The 19009-nt window shown below is 34.5% G+C and overlaps 2 protein-coding genes across 4 annotated transcripts in view; one reads left to right on the top strand and one right to left on the bottom strand.

Annotated features, from left to right (window-relative positions):
- LOC110455468 (nuclear valosin-containing protein-like) overlaps positions 1 to 10402 on the top strand; it is a 25020-nt gene extending 14618 nt beyond the window's left edge. The window contains exons 12-24 of the mRNA XM_021505628.1: positions 152 to 293; positions 1081 to 1218; positions 2650 to 2846; positions 2947 to 3026; positions 3536 to 3658; positions 4121 to 4225; positions 4497 to 4559; positions 5187 to 5309; positions 6052 to 6151; positions 6532 to 6638; positions 8896 to 8972; positions 9267 to 9420; positions 10298 to 10402. Of these exons, the coding sequence (XP_021361303.1) occupies positions 152 to 293; positions 1081 to 1218; positions 2650 to 2846; positions 2947 to 3026; positions 3536 to 3658; positions 4121 to 4225; positions 4497 to 4559; positions 5187 to 5309; positions 6052 to 6151; positions 6532 to 6638; positions 8896 to 8972; positions 9267 to 9420; positions 10298 to 10345 (1457 nt within the window). The 3' untranslated portion in view covers positions 10346 to 10402. The remainder of the gene's footprint in view (positions 1 to 151; positions 294 to 1080; positions 1219 to 2649; positions 2847 to 2946; positions 3027 to 3535; positions 3659 to 4120; positions 4226 to 4496; positions 4560 to 5186; positions 5310 to 6051; positions 6152 to 6531; positions 6639 to 8895; positions 8973 to 9266; positions 9421 to 10297) is intronic.
- Positions 10403 to 10611: 209 nt separating this feature from the next.
- On the bottom strand, positions 10612 to 18916 carry LOC110455466 (restin homolog). Of its 3 annotated transcripts, none has more exons than XM_021505619.1 (5): positions 18799 to 18916; positions 17897 to 18007; positions 15020 to 15279; positions 14056 to 14105; positions 10612 to 13002 (listed from the first exon to the last, which is right to left on the bottom strand). In XM_021505619.1, the coding sequence occupies exons 2-5, from the start codon at positions 17983 to 17985 to the stop codon at positions 12079 to 12081; spliced, it is 1323 nt and encodes a 440-aa protein (XP_021361294.1). In that variant the 5' UTR covers positions 17986 to 18007; positions 18799 to 18916; the 3' UTR covers positions 10612 to 12078. The 3 variants fall into 3 exon arrangements, with proteins under 3 accessions (XP_021361294.1, XP_021361293.1, XP_021361295.1); XM_021505618.1 differs by having other exon boundaries at positions 18804 to 18916; XM_021505620.1 differs by having other exon boundaries at positions 18730 to 18806.
- Positions 18917 to 19009: the final 93 nt, after the last annotated feature.

Genomic DNA, 19009 nt, shown 5'->3' with positions numbered 1-19009 from the left:
ATCTCTCTACTCCAGATCTCAGCAGTAAAAGTTACTGCCCATGTACTAGTGAATGTTGTATTTAAGCTATCTCTCTACTCCAGATCTCAGCAGTAAAAGTTACTGCCCATGTACTAGTGAATGTTGTATTTAAGCTATCTCTCTACTCCAGATCTCAGCAGTAAAGCCAGTGCCCATGTACTAGTGATAGGAGCCACCAACAGACCTGACTCAATAGATCCTGCTCTCAGAAGGGCTGGCCGCTTCGACAGGGAAATATGTCTTGGTATTCCAGATGAAAAAGCCAGGAAACGGTAATTCATGCTATAGATATTGGATTAAAGCTTCATCTGTTTTGTGTTTTTATATACATATTTTTTTTAATATAGTGATCATAATACCCACCTGTCTGTCCATCCACACTTGAGGTTCCAAAGAATCAGATTTCAAAAGGCAGATCCTTTTGAAATTTGACATGATGATACATTATGGTATGGAATAGGGGCTTACAAATCTTTTAAAGTCAAGGTCACTGTTTACTAAAATAGACCATAGGGGTATCACAGGGGTATGGTCGACCTTGTTTCAGAATCCAGAAGACTGATCATTTTGAATTTAACATGGTGCTAAACTGTAATGTTTAGATATGGAGTATAGGGTTTATAAAGCTTTTAAGGTCAAGGTCACTATTGCTAAAATAGACTAGGGGTGAGGGGATGGTCAGGCACATGGTGGGGCCCTTGCTGACCTGTCAGTGTTCTAGTTGGTGTTGCTATTTTAGCAGCCTTTGCATGTGACAGATTTTTTTTAGTTTTCATATCAATTCAACATCTTAGATTAAAATATTTAGCAATTTCCTATGTATGTGGTTATAATACCTATGTGATTTCCTATGTATGTGGTTATGATACCTATGTGATGTTATATGTATGTGGTTATAATACCTATGTGATGTGATATGTATTTGTTATCACGGTTATTTAAATTACATGCCGACATGATAAAATTGCACATATTTTTTTTTTCCAAAAACAAATCAAAATGCTGATGACACATGTTACACAATATGAATCATTGTAATATTGATGTTTTTTTTTACAGAATACTGTTAGTGTTATGTAGAACACTGAAGCTGACAGAGAATTTTGATTTAGACTATCTGGCTAAAAACACTCCTGGATATGTTGGTGCTGATCTCATGTCCCTAGCTAGGGAGGCATCAATGACAGCTGTAAACAGGTATCTGAGAAACAGGTTATCACACTTGTGACCTATTAGCATATTCCTTAATTGTTTCATAAATGGACTTTATATTATTAACCTCCCATAAACATCTGTCAATTTTTTTTATGTGCCTTTATTATGTCTCCCCTTCGAATGAAGGGAGACATATTGTATTTGTACTGGTTCTTCTTCTGGTTCTTCTTTTTCTTCTTCTTCTGGTTCTTATAATCGCAACTTGTCCGGGCCATAACTCTTGATGAAACTTTAGGTATGCATGCATCACCCACAGACGATGTGCAGTGCACTATAATTAGGTCACTGTGACCTTCACCTCAAAGTCAAAGGTCAAATAAGTGCAACATTTTCAGTAAATTCCAGCCCGTTAATTTTAAACCGTTTAAGATATCTTGATCAAACTTGAAGTATATCTGCATCACTCACAGAAGGTGTGCAGTGCACTGGAATGAGATCTCGTGCTTCACTATATACAGAGTTATGGCCATTTACTTAATTTTAATACCAAAGTTTGTCCGGAGCATAAGTTCCATGTAATTTCACCTACGTTGACTAAACTTACCATATTTATGAATCTTGGGAAGGTGGAATCTCCTGCACTAAAATCAGGTTTTGTGCCCCACTATATACAGAGTTATGACCCTTTGTTTATTTTTAATACTGAAGTTTGCCCTCGACATTACTTCTAAACCATATAAGATATCTTAATCAAACTTGAAGTATACCTGCATCACTCACAGAAGGTGGGCAGTGCACTGGAACTAGGCCTCGTGCACTACTATATACAGAGTAATGGTGCTTTGTTTATTTTTAATACCGAAGTTTGTCCACGGCATAACTTCCATATTATTTCACCTACATTGACCAAATTTGCTATAGTTTTAATGTATCTTGGGAAGTAGGAGTGTCGTATTCTTAATTCGGGTCTCATGCCCAACTAAATATAGAGATATGGCCCTTTGTTAATATTTTTATACCGAAGTTTGTCTATTGGCTAATAAGGGGAGACATATGTTTTTGTTCACAAAAACAAAATTCTAGTTTATTATAACATATATGTGATGTGCAAATAAAAAAGTTATAACAAATAGGACCATGATTCTGAAAAAAATGAAACTTATGATTCAAACTACATGTATCATGAAATGCATAATATCTATCAGTGTGTACCAGAAGTGCATGTAAACTGCAGGAACAGTAATACCATTCTTGAGGAGATTGGAAAGCTTTCATGATATTTCTGTATTGTAATCAGTACAGGTTTGGTACTTTATATCAAATTAGTTGATACTTTGCTCTACACAGGAGGACTAATATATATCTAAAGTTTGTTGAAATCAGATACTTTCACTGCTGAATACCAAGTTTATTGTCTAGGGCAAAAAATCTACAGTCCTATTTACAACTGTATATTTCCTCTTTATCACCAAGAGTATTCCAGGAGCTGCAGACCAGTGACCAAGTGGCCGGTACACCCAGTCAGGTCCCGCTCAGTAACACCACACCCAGTGACATCTCTAAGGAGGGACAAACAGATATCTCCATGGAGATAGGCCTCAGCGATTCTACCACTGATGTGACAGCTGAAACAGACACACAGAAAGACACTGACGCAGAATTACAAAGAGGTACATTGTTTTTATCGTGAAATGTTATTCGCTGATTAAATGAAAGAGTGTAATAATATACATGGCTATAGGTGTTCAACTCTGCCGTTTTGTGTTTTAGTGTTGGGCTGGCTGAAGGACCATCCTCCCCTGAGTCCACAGCAGATGCAGGACCTCTACATTACGTTGGAAGACTTCATGGTACTGTTTTGTCTCCCATGTTTATATTGACTACTGAGTTAATAAGCACAGTAATGTTGTTCATAATGTAATGCTGGTAAATTTTCCAGGAATGCTCTGGTCAAAATTAATTATTCCTTCAGCAGTTTCTGCAGGATTGCATACACATGTCCCCAAGCATTTGTGCATTTTGCTTCTTTGTTTTTTTTATTTTTCATTACATTATCTCAGTGTTGTTATACTGTGTTTCAACCAGTCTGTCCCACTTAGTTGAGTTTATCTCTTTTTGAGATAGTAAATGAAATATCTTACTAATCTTTACAGAATTATAAAAATAAACTGATAGCTGTTTCATTGATACTATTGAAACATGGAAAACAAAATGCAGCAAAAAAGGCTGTAAGTTGCCATTTCAAGGAAACATTTTGATCTGTCCCCTAGCCTTCACCTTGGTACTCGATATACATAAATTCTATTGTAATAGAACATGGTACATCAGAGTCACTATGTCATGATTTTTTTGTATGCAGGAAGCCTTGAAGTATGTCCAACCGTCGGCCAAGAGGGAAGGGTTTGCAACCATCCCTGGTGTTACCTGGGATGACATCGGGGCACTGCACAGTGTTCGGGAGGACCTACAACTGGCCATCCTCGTATGTAATGCCGGGATTAATTTACAATCATTACTTCAAAACTCTCGTAATGAAACACAAAGAAAATGTTAAAATATTACAGTTGCTAAACAAATGTATGTTAATATTAATATCCTTTCATTGTGGATGAAAACTGTAAGTCACTGAGTTTCTATGAATTATTCTGGGATTGTTCTCCCAATTATATAATAGTGAGGGTTTGAATTCCGGAAAGGAACAACAACCAAAATATGTCTTTGGTTTTTTTTGTGTTTGAATATGTACATATTTAATAGTGAATTACTTGAATTCAGGATAATTTCTTCTGAATAAATGAAAAAATAATATGTCTTGTGAAATATGAAGTGATTTTCATTAAAAGATAAATGCAATACAAATTACCTGAATTATTTTAAAAGTTTTTGTAGGAGAAACTGAAAACATATTGTAGAATACAGTTAACAAACTTGTTATATATTATAGGCTCCTGTGAAACATGCTGATGCATTCCACGAACTCGGGATGAACAGAGCTCAGGGAATCCTGCTGGCAGGGCCCCCGGGCTGTGGAAAAACTCTTCTAGCCAAGGTAAGCTATTTTTCCTGTTAACCTCATAGTAAAGTCTTTTCCGCAAAGCTAGACTGCTCTGTACTGCTATCGGAATATTTGTTTACCGGAAAAACATTTTGTAAGACAATAGGTTAAAAATGAAACAGATCACTGCACAAAACCATTATTATTGTGGGATAGCTATAGAGGTACCGAATTTTAAAATGGTGACAACTGCATTCTTGAAAGTGTCCTTGTTGAAGTGATACACCTACAGATGTAATTAATGTATGCTTCATTCTGATTTCAGGCAGTTGCAAATGAATCGGGTATAAACTTTATTTCTGTCAAGGGACCAGAGTTACTCAACATGGTAGGTTTGTTGGTTCTCACGATTTATAAATTATCTCCCTTGATGTGTTTTTGTCATCTACCAAGTTGACTTGAAAAATAGTATTCGGATGTTTTTTAATTTCTTGTTGCAAAACCCTTTGCTACATCTCCATTACATTATTGAAACTCTAGGGCTCAATGTAAACCTTTTCCTGTTTTATTTGATTAATATTTTACTGATTTATGTAAAAATGAAAAAAAAGGTAACGGGTCAACTTTTTTAGTGGTTTTGTGAATCATCATTAAATAAGCTTCTTTATTAACTATTACTAGTAGTCTTATTCTAAAAAATAACAAATGCTTAAAAAAGAAGCTTGGTAATAGCAAAACAATTTGCAACTACATTATAAGTTGTGTTATTGGGTTATTTTAGAGTTGCAAGATTATATCATGGTCAGGTAAATCTGTGAATTTAATGTATTATAGACTCTTTTGTCAATTCGTTCTGTAGACCTACATTTAGCATTAGAGTCTTGAAGCTGCAAAGAGTCATTCAGTTCATTGTTTTTTTTCTCTCAAAAACTTGAAAATATCACTGCACAAAATCCATTGTGCTATCTTTCTTATTTCTTTATTCATTAATGTTGTGATAACTTTGACACTCCAGTATGTAGGAGAGAGTGAGCGGGCAGTCAGACAGGTGTTCCAGCGGGCTAGGAACTCTTCGCCCTGTGTGATATTTTTTGATGAATTAGATGCACTCTGTCCTCGTAGAACTGATAGTGGAGAGGTGAGTTTAGACAAATACCGGTACATTTATTAATATACTCAGTGTTTTTGCAACACATAAAAGTTGGGGGTAAATTCAGGCAAAACTTACAAGCTCTGACCCCTTTATATGGCAAGCCTCTAACATTTTGAAGGTCAAAAATCATTTTAGGAGGTCATATACATATACCCCCATATGGAGGTTAACTAAAACCTTGATACTCAACAGCTTAAGAATAATGCTGCTTTGATATTTGATTTCTGATTTATTGTTTGTTCACATTTACAAATGTTGAGGCTCTTCTGTGTAGGTGGTATTAATGTCAATAACAAGTTTTACAATTAATAAAACTGTATAACATGCAATATTTATGGGTATTTTCTATCGTGGTTTGAAGCCATTTAGATTGTTTCGTGGTACAAACTTTCATGTATACCCACATATAGACAAAGAGTAGTCAAGTATATCAACTAAATTTGTTGTATATAATTTCATGGTTCCGTAGCCTCCACGAAAACCATGAATGTTTGTATATAACAAACATTTCATGTTATACAGTAATCACTACTCAAAACCAGTTTTACACTTAATCACTACAGCAACTTCTGATTTTATTGGTAATATATGTAGCCACTCAAGGCAGGCAGCTGTAGACTAAATCCTTATAGGAATCGGTCTAAATTGCCTGAAATGTTTTTGAACTACTTGATACTGGTTTTCCAGGCTGATTGCAGTTTTTACATCAATGTATTTTGTGGTACAGGGTGGCTCCAGTGTGCGTGTTGTGAACCAGCTTTTGACAGAGATGGATGGTCTGGAGGAAAGAAAACAAGTGTTTATTATGGGGGCTACAAACAGACCAGGTAATACATATACTCTTGTCTTTACTGATTGACTGATGATGTCATCTGACTATTATTAATATAATACTATATTTGTACCTCCATATGTACGTGGATGTGTGTGCTGGAGGTTCTATAGATATTCGGGCTATGTACAGTTCTATAGTGCTGTACCACTTATATACTACAGCAAAGATACTGTAATTGTCAACACAGACCATATTCCTATCTAGCAAGGAGGAGCTCAGCATCAGGAATGCTGTTAAGTTAGTTTACACCGTATTTCTGATTGGTTGGTGATCTAAGGGCGATACAACAGAAATGTAAATACATAAAAGTGTTCCTGTGTAGCTTAAGTGGTAATTGAGAGTGATTTAATTTGGTATATATTATTCCCTCAGATATCATTGATCCTGCTGTCTTAAGACCAGGCAGACTGGACAAGACTATTTATGTTGGACTTCCTGATTCAGCGGACCGTCTGGACATCTTGATGACTATCACAAAGGTAACACTAAAAAATGTATACTGTTACAGACCAGCATTCAACTTCAGCTAATGGTAAAATGGAGGATTATATACTAAAATTGGAGCTCCTGGAAATTCATGATAAATATGATACTTGACTTCATGTTGACTTTGCTGTTTCTGTGTAACAGTTGAGGACTTTCCTTTGTTACAAGACATGTACATTTTTCATGCTGTAGGTACACAAAATAAACTTTAAAAATTGAATCTCACATGGACTTGGCTAGTACAGTATAACCTGATTATATTGCCCAAGATTGGATGAGTTCATCCTGAGAGTGCTAGTTTCTTGTGTCAAAAACTTTAAACTCTGATGACTTGGCTGTCAATACAGTGCTATAAAAATGACATTAGAGCCAATGGAATCATAACAATAATGTTAAACATGAAAAGTTTGTGGGCATTTCAATGTGTGGTTTGAAGCCGTTTAGATCCTTCTGGTGTACCTATTGTATTGGTTCCATAGCAAACCATTAATGTTTTAACACAGCCAGTATTTCATGTTATACAGTAATGGTTTTCAGGTTGGGGATGTGACTAAAATACATTTCAATGAAATCAATGACTAAGTTGTATAACTTATTCCCCGAGAAAAATGTCTACCTTTACACTGTTGAACAGCATACCATTTAAACCATGTTCTATTAATGATTAGTAGCCCGTCCACTATAACAGTGGAGTAGGCGTGGATTTTCTACCTTCTGTATATCTCACGTTTGAGGTGGCAACAAAAAAATTGTAATTGACAGCAATATAGATTTTAACAATTGTGCATCAAATTTTTTAAAATCAAACTGACTCCAGTACCTTTTTAAATGCATCTGAATCAACTTCTGCAATGTATTTGAATAAGCAAATTGCTGAAATAATGAGTATATTTTCACACAGAAAAAGGAATGTTCCTTGATGAATTCTGCAAAAGTACTTAAGGACTTTCCACCCATCGTAATACACATGTTTTTCTTGTCGTATTTTCATGTCATCATTTCCCTATTGCGTATTGGGCATTCCATTACTTAAGTGTAAATTATAATAACACCGGGGAAACAATAGTACGCATGCGTGACGATGATATGTCAACATCCGATATTGAGACTTAACTTGGAAATGTGTAATCACACGTATTTCAGAAATTATGCTGCTAATACAAAGACATAAATTAACTCACGGGAAGACACTGACATATGATAAGACGATTTCAGGAAGGTCGTATATGAGGCGCATGGAATGCAGACTGATGTGTTTTGTTTACCGACCTCACCTGTATATTTCATATGCTAACACTAGTTTACAAGCTCGGGGTCACTATGATTTTTGTTGTCGAGCGAGTTACGCTCTGTCAGGTAAATCATTTCACAAATGCAATAACAATAACTCTGTGAAAATAGTGTTTTGTAAAATATCAAGATCCCTATAAAATGTTACCATGTGATAGACTATGGTACCATGCGTAAGCGGGCTATGGAATCCAAAGTGTAAGTGATTGAGAGTAATTTTGTTCCATAAAAGAACAGTAATTTGACAATCTTAATATCATAATTTAATTTGTTTCCGTCGTTTTTGGTATAGTAAAGAAAATAAATGTCATTGCATAAATTTTAACCCTCTGCAAAAAGTTGGACAACTCTCATCAGGATCAAAATGATTGTAAAATAAATAAATTATTAAGGCTTTGTGTGTATTTGGTTCAATTATTTGCTCTATTTGAATGAAACTATGTGTCCTGTTTGCTTTAAGCTTGTATATAACTACTTTTATCTATATATTTTCAATAGAAAACACTTTGTGTAACGTTTTTAAGATATATTATGATAAATAAAACTTTTGTAAGGTTGATTAACAATGCTTCTTTTCATTATTTTATTGTTGCAATAGTTTTGAACCATGCCACCCACTCATAAAATGTGAAAGTGTTAAATTTGATAAAAAAAAACCCCATTTTTTTTGGTATTTTTACAATAAAAAATCCTGTCTATCGGAATGCTTAGATTGTCATAAAATCATATTTACATAGTGACATAACCATTATATGAAACTTTCATTGAATTCTACCAGTTAATTGCAAAAGGGTGGAGCCTCCTAAAGTCATTCAGTAAAGATATAAAAATGTAACAAAAAATAACACCAAAACCTTTTAGTGTCACTGATTCGGCTAAACTGGCATCAACTCGGAATTGAAGTAAACACCATTGGTTTTGAAAAATCAATTGCTGATTGACACTTTACGTTGCTTACAGAAGGGGACAAGACCCAAGATGATGGAGGATGTGAGTCTGGAGGAGGTGGCCAATGAACCGAGGTGTCAGCGCTATACGTATGTATACCCTTCCATTTACTTCATTATGTGTAATTTTCTGTGATTTGTTGCCATGGTTTTAAGAATTAATTTTTGTAAATAAACCGGAAAATGAGATGATACCTAAATTTTTTATTAATAAATTTAAAAAATTAAAAAATAGATATACCCGAAATTAAAACGTTTAAATGAGAAATAAGAAAATGGTTTTGTTGTAAGTTTTACTTGGATTTGTTGCCCCATGCATCTTACAAATTTGAAACATTTCCCCTGGATGTTGAATCTCAATACTGCAACCTAACTGGTTTACAGAGGAGCAGACCTGGCAGCATTGGTGAGGGAGGCTTCAGTGTGTGCTTTAAAGACAGTCATTAACTCTACAGGAGATAATAAGCCCTCCCTCGTTGTCACCAGACAACACTTTGAATTGGCCTTCACCAGAGTCCAACCATCTGTGTCAATGAAGGTACAGTACATTTGGTAGTTTAGTTAATGTCGGAGGTATTCAAGTAATTTAGTTTTGAAATATTTAAAATCAACGTTTTAAATGTATAGGTTCTCATTGTATTTGTGTTATATGTGTAGCTAACAGAATGGATTAATGTTCATTGCTCTTTGAATGAAAGGGGACAATTTGAAAAACGTTGTGTAAGGAATGACAGGTATCTATTATAATGCCAATAGGAAGTGCATTTACTGTAGTAAATATGTATGATTTTAGACTTTATTACAATTAAGTTTTCGATTGCTACTACACTTCATACCAATATCAATAAAAAATAAACCCTTTATTTCTTTTGAATATTATTTCCTTTTGTTTTGAATTCAGATTTATTTTTATCAAAAACTGAGTTACAAACGTCAATGTTTCCAATACCTGTCGTTCATTGTGGCTGTTGGAGCTAAACAGGTTTTCTACAACCAACTTAACTCATATATAAACCTGAAGTTGACCTTGATTTACATAATTTTATCAAGGATATACAATAAAACCTATACTTTCATGGTTTGTCTGGAAAAAATGGGCATTATATCAGGGTTTGATAATACTGTATATTGAGGGAGACATATAAAGGGCCATGGAAATAAAATGGTAATAAACAAGGTTCTGAATCAGTTAGGACATTATTTCAAGATTTTACTGTATATAAGAGGTGCATTATTCTCTAGATGTAGAACATAAATCATTCTTTCATTCCTAAGTATTTTGGAATGTCCTGAAAAAATATTTTCCAGGGGTAAATATAAAGAAATTAATTGTTGCTTTATATTCTGTTAATATTCATGCTTCTGAAAATGAAAGTGACACTCTAGTAAATTATATATTCTTCTTTTTTTTACAGGATCAGGCAAAATATGAGAAATTGAAGGATTCATTATCCTCAGGATGACTGAAGAAATTTTAGCCGTTAAATCTGATAAATTATGAATAAATATTTTAGACTGAATTGCATTGTGGTTTGTTTGCTTATTTAAAATCTAAAAAATCTAAAAAGCATTGACTCATAGAATAATAGGACAGTGGAAAAATAGTTCTGAAAACAAAGTCTTGCAGATATTATCAAATTCACAGTGCAAAGTTTACATAAAATGTATATCGTTTGTTTTAAAAGAATATTCACATGACAGAGTTGAAAACATTTTTCTTTGATAGATATTGATTAAAAACAAACTGTAGTTTCATTATCTTCATACAACAAGGCACATATTAGAATAGAAAACAACGAAATTACCTCATGTAAAAGCTAACTGCTGATTGGAATATGTCAGTGAGTTTTACATATTATCTTGTATAAAAAAAAAGAACCGTAAAATGTATTTTTCATATAAACAATTACTAATCAGTAGCTCTGTGTTTAGCTGTTGATTGTTGACCAAGGTTTGTTCTGAAATATTTTGTCATGATTATAACTAAAAACATCTAGACATACATGATATTTTATAATGTTTCAACAATCTGCTAGTTGTGAGATAGCCAATACCATTTATTGTTACGCAAGATCCCAGCTATAGTTAAAACTTGATATGCAAATATAATCTACGTATGGTTATGTTGTGTATTTGTTCCTTCTATTTATAAAACCAAACCTTAAAGAAAAAAGAAAAATGAAAAATGATTTGTCATCAAATTAAAAAAATGTAATAACAAGGAAATTGAGGAAAATCTTACTGTTTATATCTTCTGGTGAAGCAATCTGTAGGATGAATATAAGTATGATTTGTATTTGTATGTACATGTAATAAGATATTGCCACAAAAAGCCTTTAAAGAGAGTTTACATCATTAACACATTGCAACACACTAATGGCTTGAATATAGACGAAAACCCCAGTAAAATAAATATAGACGGAAACCCCAGTAAGAAAAATATAGACGGAAACCCCAGTAAGATAAAAGGGTGAAAAATATATCAATATTGATAACTACTTTTGTCATCACATGTAGGTTTGTTCATTTTCACGATCATAGATCTGCAAATCTAATCTAGCGTAGATATGTCAATAAATTAAACATGTAAATCGATCAAAAGGTTATGTGGTTTTATTTTCAATATTATCGGTGCATCATTCTTTGCTTCTTTGAATGTGACTTAGTCAAATATTGAAAGGAAAGGATTGGTCGAAGATCATCAGATAAACTTTATGATATTTGCCTAAATTATAAGAAGTACTCTTAGTTGTCTTCCTAACCCATTCACCCCTGAAGACACATTTGAACCCTTCCAATTCAAATGTTGGAATAGTTCAATAAGAATTTTAGGGGTGAATGAGTTAACCTAACTCCTTTCAAATATGTTGAATTACCAATTGAATGAACAATATTCTAATGTACATGTATTTCTTCTGTTCTGCGAACATATCACACACACACACACTATTGATAATTTAGTTGACTCATTCTTTTGATGATATATGTCGATGCTATACACAAAACAGGTTGCTTAGTCGTAACGAACGTTTCAATACTTATGCTTGCTACAAAACAATAAAGTAACACGTCGTTAATCCAGTCAATTATCACACAGCTGGACAACTGGAACACTTAATGGCCAGATAAGTGGTGGCTGGATTAACGATGATGGACTGTTTATATGATAATGTATTTCACTTCTTAATTGAAAGTATCATTTATGCCTGCCTCTGTTATCCTGTGAGTGTTTCCAGAATGCGTTCTTGGAGTTCTCTGGCTTGCCAGTGGAGTTGAAGGGTCTGTAGTATACGGGTTGTTTGGAGGGTGGGCCACGCCTGGGCCGATGGTGCTGCTCCGAGGGGTAGATTCCTATGACGTTCTGTTCGGCCTGGCTTTCCATCTGCTGTTGCATCTTTTCTATGCTGTCCTGAAGCATCAGGATGGAGTTGTGCTGGAAGTTGAGTTGTTGCTGCTGATTGGACAGGTGTACCTGGGACTCATCTTTTTCTGTCAGTAGAGTCGTGATTTGCTCGCTTTGCCTGTTAATTAAACTTTCAAGCTTTGTTTGTCCATCACTTAATTTTTGGTGGTCATTCGCTAAGGTGTCGATTATTCCTAGTCGGTCGCTTATCAGACTCTGTTGATCTGTGATCTGCAGTTTTTGTTCTTCAATTTGCCTCTTCAGCGATGTTATTTCTTCCTTTTTCGATTCTAGCTCAACCTGCAAGTTTCCCTTGTCTTTTGTACTTTTTCTTAATTCTTCATTGTCAATTTGAAGTTTTGTAACTTTTTCATGGTACTTATTGTTTGTTTCTTTAAGTTTCCCCATTGCCTTCTGTAGTTCGCGGTATTTGCGTTGCATATCCTCCAGATCGTCTGTTCTGGCACTCAGCTGTTCCTGAAGTTGCAATTTCTCCTCGCGTTCACGTGCAAGCGCCTCTGTGGCGATGTCCAATGACTTCATCACCTCCTGAAGATGTTGCTCCAAGTCGGATTGTTTCTGCATCACTATTGCGATGTCCTTTTGTGATGCTTTGGTATCGTTGGCGAGATCGGTTAAAGACATTTTCATTCCTACTACTGAGAGATCCCCAGATGGTGTTGTTCCTATTTTTGGTGTAAATTTGATGTTTGAGATCTGGAAAATAATTATTACAATGTTTCAGTTAATACTAGTTACATATTATATATCCTCTAGCACGGAATATAAGTAAACGTTTTTAATAGTTCAAGTATAACTGAGAAAAAACTTGTTTGCATGAAAAACGATGTCAACTTATTTAATATAGTATACTATTTAAAATTCCAAGTACTTAGTAGGAAACACATTATTAGGTGAGGACATCCTAGTACGTAAAACGTGTGTTCATTGAGCGACGTTTTAGTAGGTAAAATTTGTGTTAAATGAGCGACTTCGAACACATGAAACGTTTGTTCTGTAAGCGACTTCCTATAGGTCAACGTGTCCTGAGAGCGATGTCGTAATAGAAACGCATGTTCACCGAGCGACTTTCTGGTAGGCAAAACATTAATGATCATTAACTGACTTTTTAGTAGGTAAAACGAGTACAGTCAGCGACTTCCTAGGAGGTAAAACATCTGCTCTGTGAGCGAACTTCTAGTAGATAAAACACGTTCTGAGAACGACCTCCTGGTAGGGAAAACGAGCGACTTTCAGTTAGGTAGAAAAAATATATCAAATGAGCGAATTTCTAATAAGTTCAAATATATGTTCAGCGAGCTACATCATATGAATTAGCACAACGAATTGGCGTTCAGGGAGCAAAGTACTACGAAACAAATCGTGTTCAGCGAGGGACGTCTTAGTAGATAAAACGTGTTTCCAGCGAACGACTTCTCAACTGGTAAACATTTATGTTCAGTGAGCAATTTTGTTATAAGGAATAATTTGTGTCCAGTAGGCCATGTACTAGTATGTAAATTGTGTTTAGTGAGCGACCTCTTTGAATGTAAACTTTTTTGGATAGTGAGCGACGTCATAGTAAGTAAAACGGGTTTAGTGAGCGTTCTAGAAAGTTAACATTTGTGTTCAGTGAGCGACGTCCTAGTAGCATTTCATGTGTTCAGTAAATAGGTTCATTATCTCAGTATCGTATCACGGAAAATGAAGCAGTAATTGCTTATCATTAACCCAAAAATAAAGGCAAGTTAATGAATTTTCTATACATACCTCTGACTCATTAATATTCAATAAAATCTGCTCTGATAATTCGTCAGTATCTGAAAAGAGAATAGCATACCTATCTCTGAGGTGATTAAATACTTTATGATGTATTATTCCTGTATATTAAAATAGAACAAGAATATATAACAACGCTAACACACAAAAAGGAAACCGAAACTAAAGTACGTTAATTGCTAGTAAGGAAAGAAAATTGAACTATATTTAAGTACGAAACGCTTGTGATAAATATTGTATAGTGAGGTATCTTTAAAACATAATAATATGTTGTTGACCGAGACATGCGTAAGAATTCGAGAGTGAAATATAAATATACCCTGAAGTAAACGGATTGTGCAATTATCTTATCTCCTTTACAGTTATTGTATCAATTATTGGGATTTTATAAATCTAGTTTATCGGACTACAAAAGCATATTGGTGAGACGTGAGCACCATTAGGCTGCTCGTACCAGCTGCAATGATAAACGAGACGACTCCCACAAAGTGTCCTTTCCTCAGTTGTAACATGTCATACTTCCCTACTTTTGAAGTTTGCATAGTGGACTCGCTACTCAAGAGCGAACCCGTTTGGTTATCATCATGATCTGTTTTCAGAGCTATAACATGCCGGTGTCAAACACTGATCCACTGTGCCTGATCCTTATAATTACCTACAGTTTCTGGGTTTGCCATGAAACAAAATGGTGAGCGTCATATGTCATACAGGAAACACCTACTCATCTGGGGTCTCTGGTTTCACCTTTTGTTTGTTTGGGTTCATGATGTTTTTTTAAGTTTTTAAGTTCAGGTCCGACTAAGTGGGGTTTCCTCACATATTAAGACACCCCCATCCCACTTCCACTCTCTAACATTCCGGGCCTACAAGAGTGATTAATATAAGTTGAAATAACGTGTTTCATAATTTTAGCGGAAGAAATTAAGTTTATACTTATTCCTTTCCACACACGTACCTTTGCTGTCCGTCTCTCCGTGCTCTGCATGGAGAGATTCTACGATATGGTTGTAGCCACAGTCCTTCAGTACTTCACACAAGAGACTGTATGACCTAGGTCCGGACTTCATCACCAGCTCCAGGCATTTCTCAGTCTTTTCCCGGTCAGACGTAAGTTGTAGGATCTCGTCTTTCTGTGACGGGGTCAGCGCTCCTCGGTCCTCCAAAGTATCCGCCACTCTCTGTAGGTTGAGTTCTTCGTTAAGTGTGAGGAGGTATCTGCCAATAGTATGTTTGAATTCATGATAAATAGGAGTATGCTCTCTACATTTTACCCAGCGTAGTCTAGACGTTTCAGTATTATGTTGCTTGATGTCCTCTGCAGTCAGATTTATGTTTGTGTAAAATTGCCTGAAGTGTGACAAGGTATACGTACTGTCTACACTTTACTAGACACTACGTTTTCTTCTGCATACCATAATACATTTCTAATGAAGAATCTCGCATTATATTTATATTTGGTATATTACAAATCACTTACAATGACAATTAGACATTAATAAGTTTTACATAGACATGTTTCTAATACTTGTGTTTACATATAAACATGTTCCGAATATGTAATCTCGCCATACACGCCTGTGTTTTTATGAACATCTTGTTTGATATAGTTTATAACCGCTAGGATCCTGTCTGATGTTTTTGTTTTGTTTATATCAATTTAACTGTATCATTCTACTATACTATCTTAATACTGAATATAGTATGAGATAAATTGACGCCGCATCTAAATTTACTCTCGTGCTATGAGAAAACAGCATATCCAACGTTATAATAGATGCTTTTCTTATATCAATTCTGGGAAGTTAATTATCAAGTATTAACGTCGATTGTATCGTCAATTATCGTTAATAGGTAGCTTTTGCATAAACCTTGTAGTCCGTTCGTCTTTTGGTCGTCTTAACCTATTGATTTGTGTTATATTCCTTGTATGTATGTTTTTTGTTGTCAGTATACATTTCCAATTGGTACATTTATTGTTTTGTTCCGATCATCTAAGCTTATTGTTGAGGTAATATCCGATTGGTCCGCTATTCTATTCCTAGTTCTGGATCTGTGATAACTATGTTTTACATATTGCTATCTTGCCAAATATGCTGGGGAATATATAACATTAATACTGACGTGGTGCTATCCTATACCCTCTACCATTGAGTACTCTAACGCGTTTATAATTATTACCAGACAACTTGTGTAACGGACCGTTCGTCGTTATTGATATTATAATACATGAATATACTGATACAATCGTTTGACACAATGACACCTTAACACACACGTGCGAACGGCGCTTATAAGACTGTCTTACCTGCTTCATTATATATTTTAGTGATCCTTATATCTACATATGTATTGCTCTGTTACGGGAACAGCTACTTACTATTAAGAATACAATATTTATCAATTTTATCTGTATAAATGTAGCAGATATAGATTTATTCCCACACGTCTGCATTTCTTATGACGGCAGAATATGACTTGAAGTTGAGAGATTTGCCATTTTTGCATACATACTGTTTTTATTTTATTATTTTATGTAAAATGTAACTGACACACCACTTTATAGAAAAATCATAACCTGGCACAAACTACAATTGAAACACTTGTTTTACTTACTGTGTTTTAGCCTCAGAGACAAACGTTTGAGCAGACAATTGTTGGTACATCGTTAATAGTTACTTAGACATCCTGTATCTATGAGGACTACATTTAGTACCACCCAAATATAGTTTTCATTTGTATGTGGGATCAATACATTAATAACAAAGTCACTATCGAATTCGAATTTCTTTCATCTCATTAGACATCTCATTAATAACAAGACACTGCCTCAATACGTAATTGAGTATGAAATGTGAAAGGTTTTCCAGTTTTAAATTTATTTGATGCCACTAAAACTGCTATTCATAAATAACTGTTTATCGTGTGTGACATACTTATCATTGTAGCATATCTCGCTTTAACTATGCTTTAATTCGTTTAAATTTCTAATCCATTTTAAATCGATATGACTCTAACGGGGTCATGTCAAGTTGGTATCACGTCCTATGATTTTCACTTTAAAAAATAATCTATTCATGGATCTGTTATATAAAATATATCCATGATCCTGTTATAAAGAACTATCGATGTGTCTGTCATGTAAACCCATATACAATGTATGTCTTTTTTTCTACAAGTCCGCTTTACAGAATCCATCCATGTCTCTGTTATATAAAAAAAACATCTCTGTGTCTTTTATATCCATAATTTTGCTTTACAGGATCTATCTATGTGTCTATTATATAAAACCCATCTATATGTCTTTTAAATATATAAATCTGCTTTATAGAGTCACTTTATGAGTCTAATACAGAAACAATTTGTGGGTCTACTATGCAGAAACCATTTGTGAGTTTATTGTACATAAACCATTTGTGAGTTTATTGTACATAAACCATTTGTGAATTTAATTTACAGAAACTGTTTGTTTATTTTACAGAACCCATTTTAAAGTCTATTATACAGAAAATATCTGTAAGTTTATCATACAGAATGCATTTTTATCTACTGAATCTATTATATCGAATCCATACATGTATCTATTTACACGAACCCATCTTTGTGTCTATTATATAAAATACGTAAAACTTGCTAAACCCACGAAAGATGCCATGTCTGGGAAATGATACTGTACTTCGAGATTGATCGTTATTAGAGCACTGCCAGATGTAATAGGTGATGTATGAAGTAAATAATTCTATTTGATAAGGTTGTGTTGACTGTTATTGTTTGATCGTACATGTATTTACTCAATGTTATACAATGTATCTATATATACCATCACATTACCTACCGTAGAAAACTCCATCGTCCGGTCAGTTCTGTTTCCGCTATTTCTTCATTGAATCTCACTGATTTGACATCGGTAGGGGGAGTAGTCATTCCTTTTGTTGTTTGCTTCTTTCTACAAACACGTATCAATATTATTGGCTAGGATACTGCGTCAGCCTATGGTTTATATTCAAACCATAATTATTCAGACATACGAATCTAACTAAATTCCATAACATATGATATTTACATATAGAAACCCGAGATGAGAGTATTTGACTCAAACCTCAGGTTGGTTCCATAGGCAAATTTCACGTGACTACAATGCTTTATATTAAAATCAGTATTATTTTCGATGTAATATTTACTCGTGTTTCTTTCCCTAAAATAAGGAGAAGCCGTATTGAACTTTGGTATACATCTAGACCATTCAAATCAGTAATGTGATGACAAAAGGCACACGAGCTGATTTTGATTCCTTTCCAACTTATGTCATCACTATTAATCAAAATAGCCAATTATCACATACAGTATCAGTCGAAACGCAGTACACCACATAAAGCTTGATAATATAGGCAGTACTAAATATACGTCTTCCTTCAGAAATATACAGAAGATTTTTGAAGAAACAATAGTTATTCAGCACATGTGAAATTCATCCTTCAAACGTGAGAAAACCATACATGAATATTGTGTTTGATTTGGGTAAATTATTCAATAGTTTGGATTTTTTTAAACTCACGAAACATTCCAAAATCATAATAATTAGCAAATAAAACACCACACATAATTACATCTACGTTTGAATAATATGATATTCCATTAAGAAGTAATCGGACACTTTTATATACATACCTGTGAAATCATTCTCATCAGCAAATAAAGTCTACGTGAAAGTGATGCTACCTACAGTTACACACTTACTATACCTTGTGTTGGCCACACCATCCTTTTGTACTAGTGGAAGAGAAGCTGCTAGGCGACATCCATAGTCCACACTACATTATATTGAACTACTAAATACGCGATATGTCTGGCATGTGGCCAGGTGCCACGATGATTCAACAGAAATTGTCCGTTGGTCTAACCATTGGTTCTTTATAATTTGTCTCTTTAAATCAATCGGTTGAATTGT

This window comes from Mizuhopecten yessoensis, unplaced genomic scaffold (assembly GCF_002113885.1).
Source record: "Mizuhopecten yessoensis strain PY_sf001 unplaced genomic scaffold, ASM211388v2 scaffold8229, whole genome shotgun sequence".
Taxonomy (NCBI): domain Eukaryota; kingdom Metazoa; phylum Mollusca; class Bivalvia; order Pectinida; family Pectinidae; genus Mizuhopecten; species Mizuhopecten yessoensis.
This window is presented reverse-complemented; position numbering and strand designations above follow the sequence as displayed.

Coding starts and splice junctions, on each gene's coding strand:
- LOC110455466 (XM_021505619.1), bottom strand. CDS start 17,985: ATGACTACTCCCCCTACCGATGTCAAATCAGTGAGATTCAATGAAGAA. Junction 15,280..17,896: donor GGACGATGGAGTTTTCTACG/GTAGGTAATGTG, acceptor TACTATTGGCAG/ATACCTCCTCACACTTAACG. Junction 13,003..14,055: donor TGAATATTAATGAGTCAGAG/GTATGTATAGAA, acceptor ATTATTTTCCAG/ATCTCAAACATCAAATTTAC.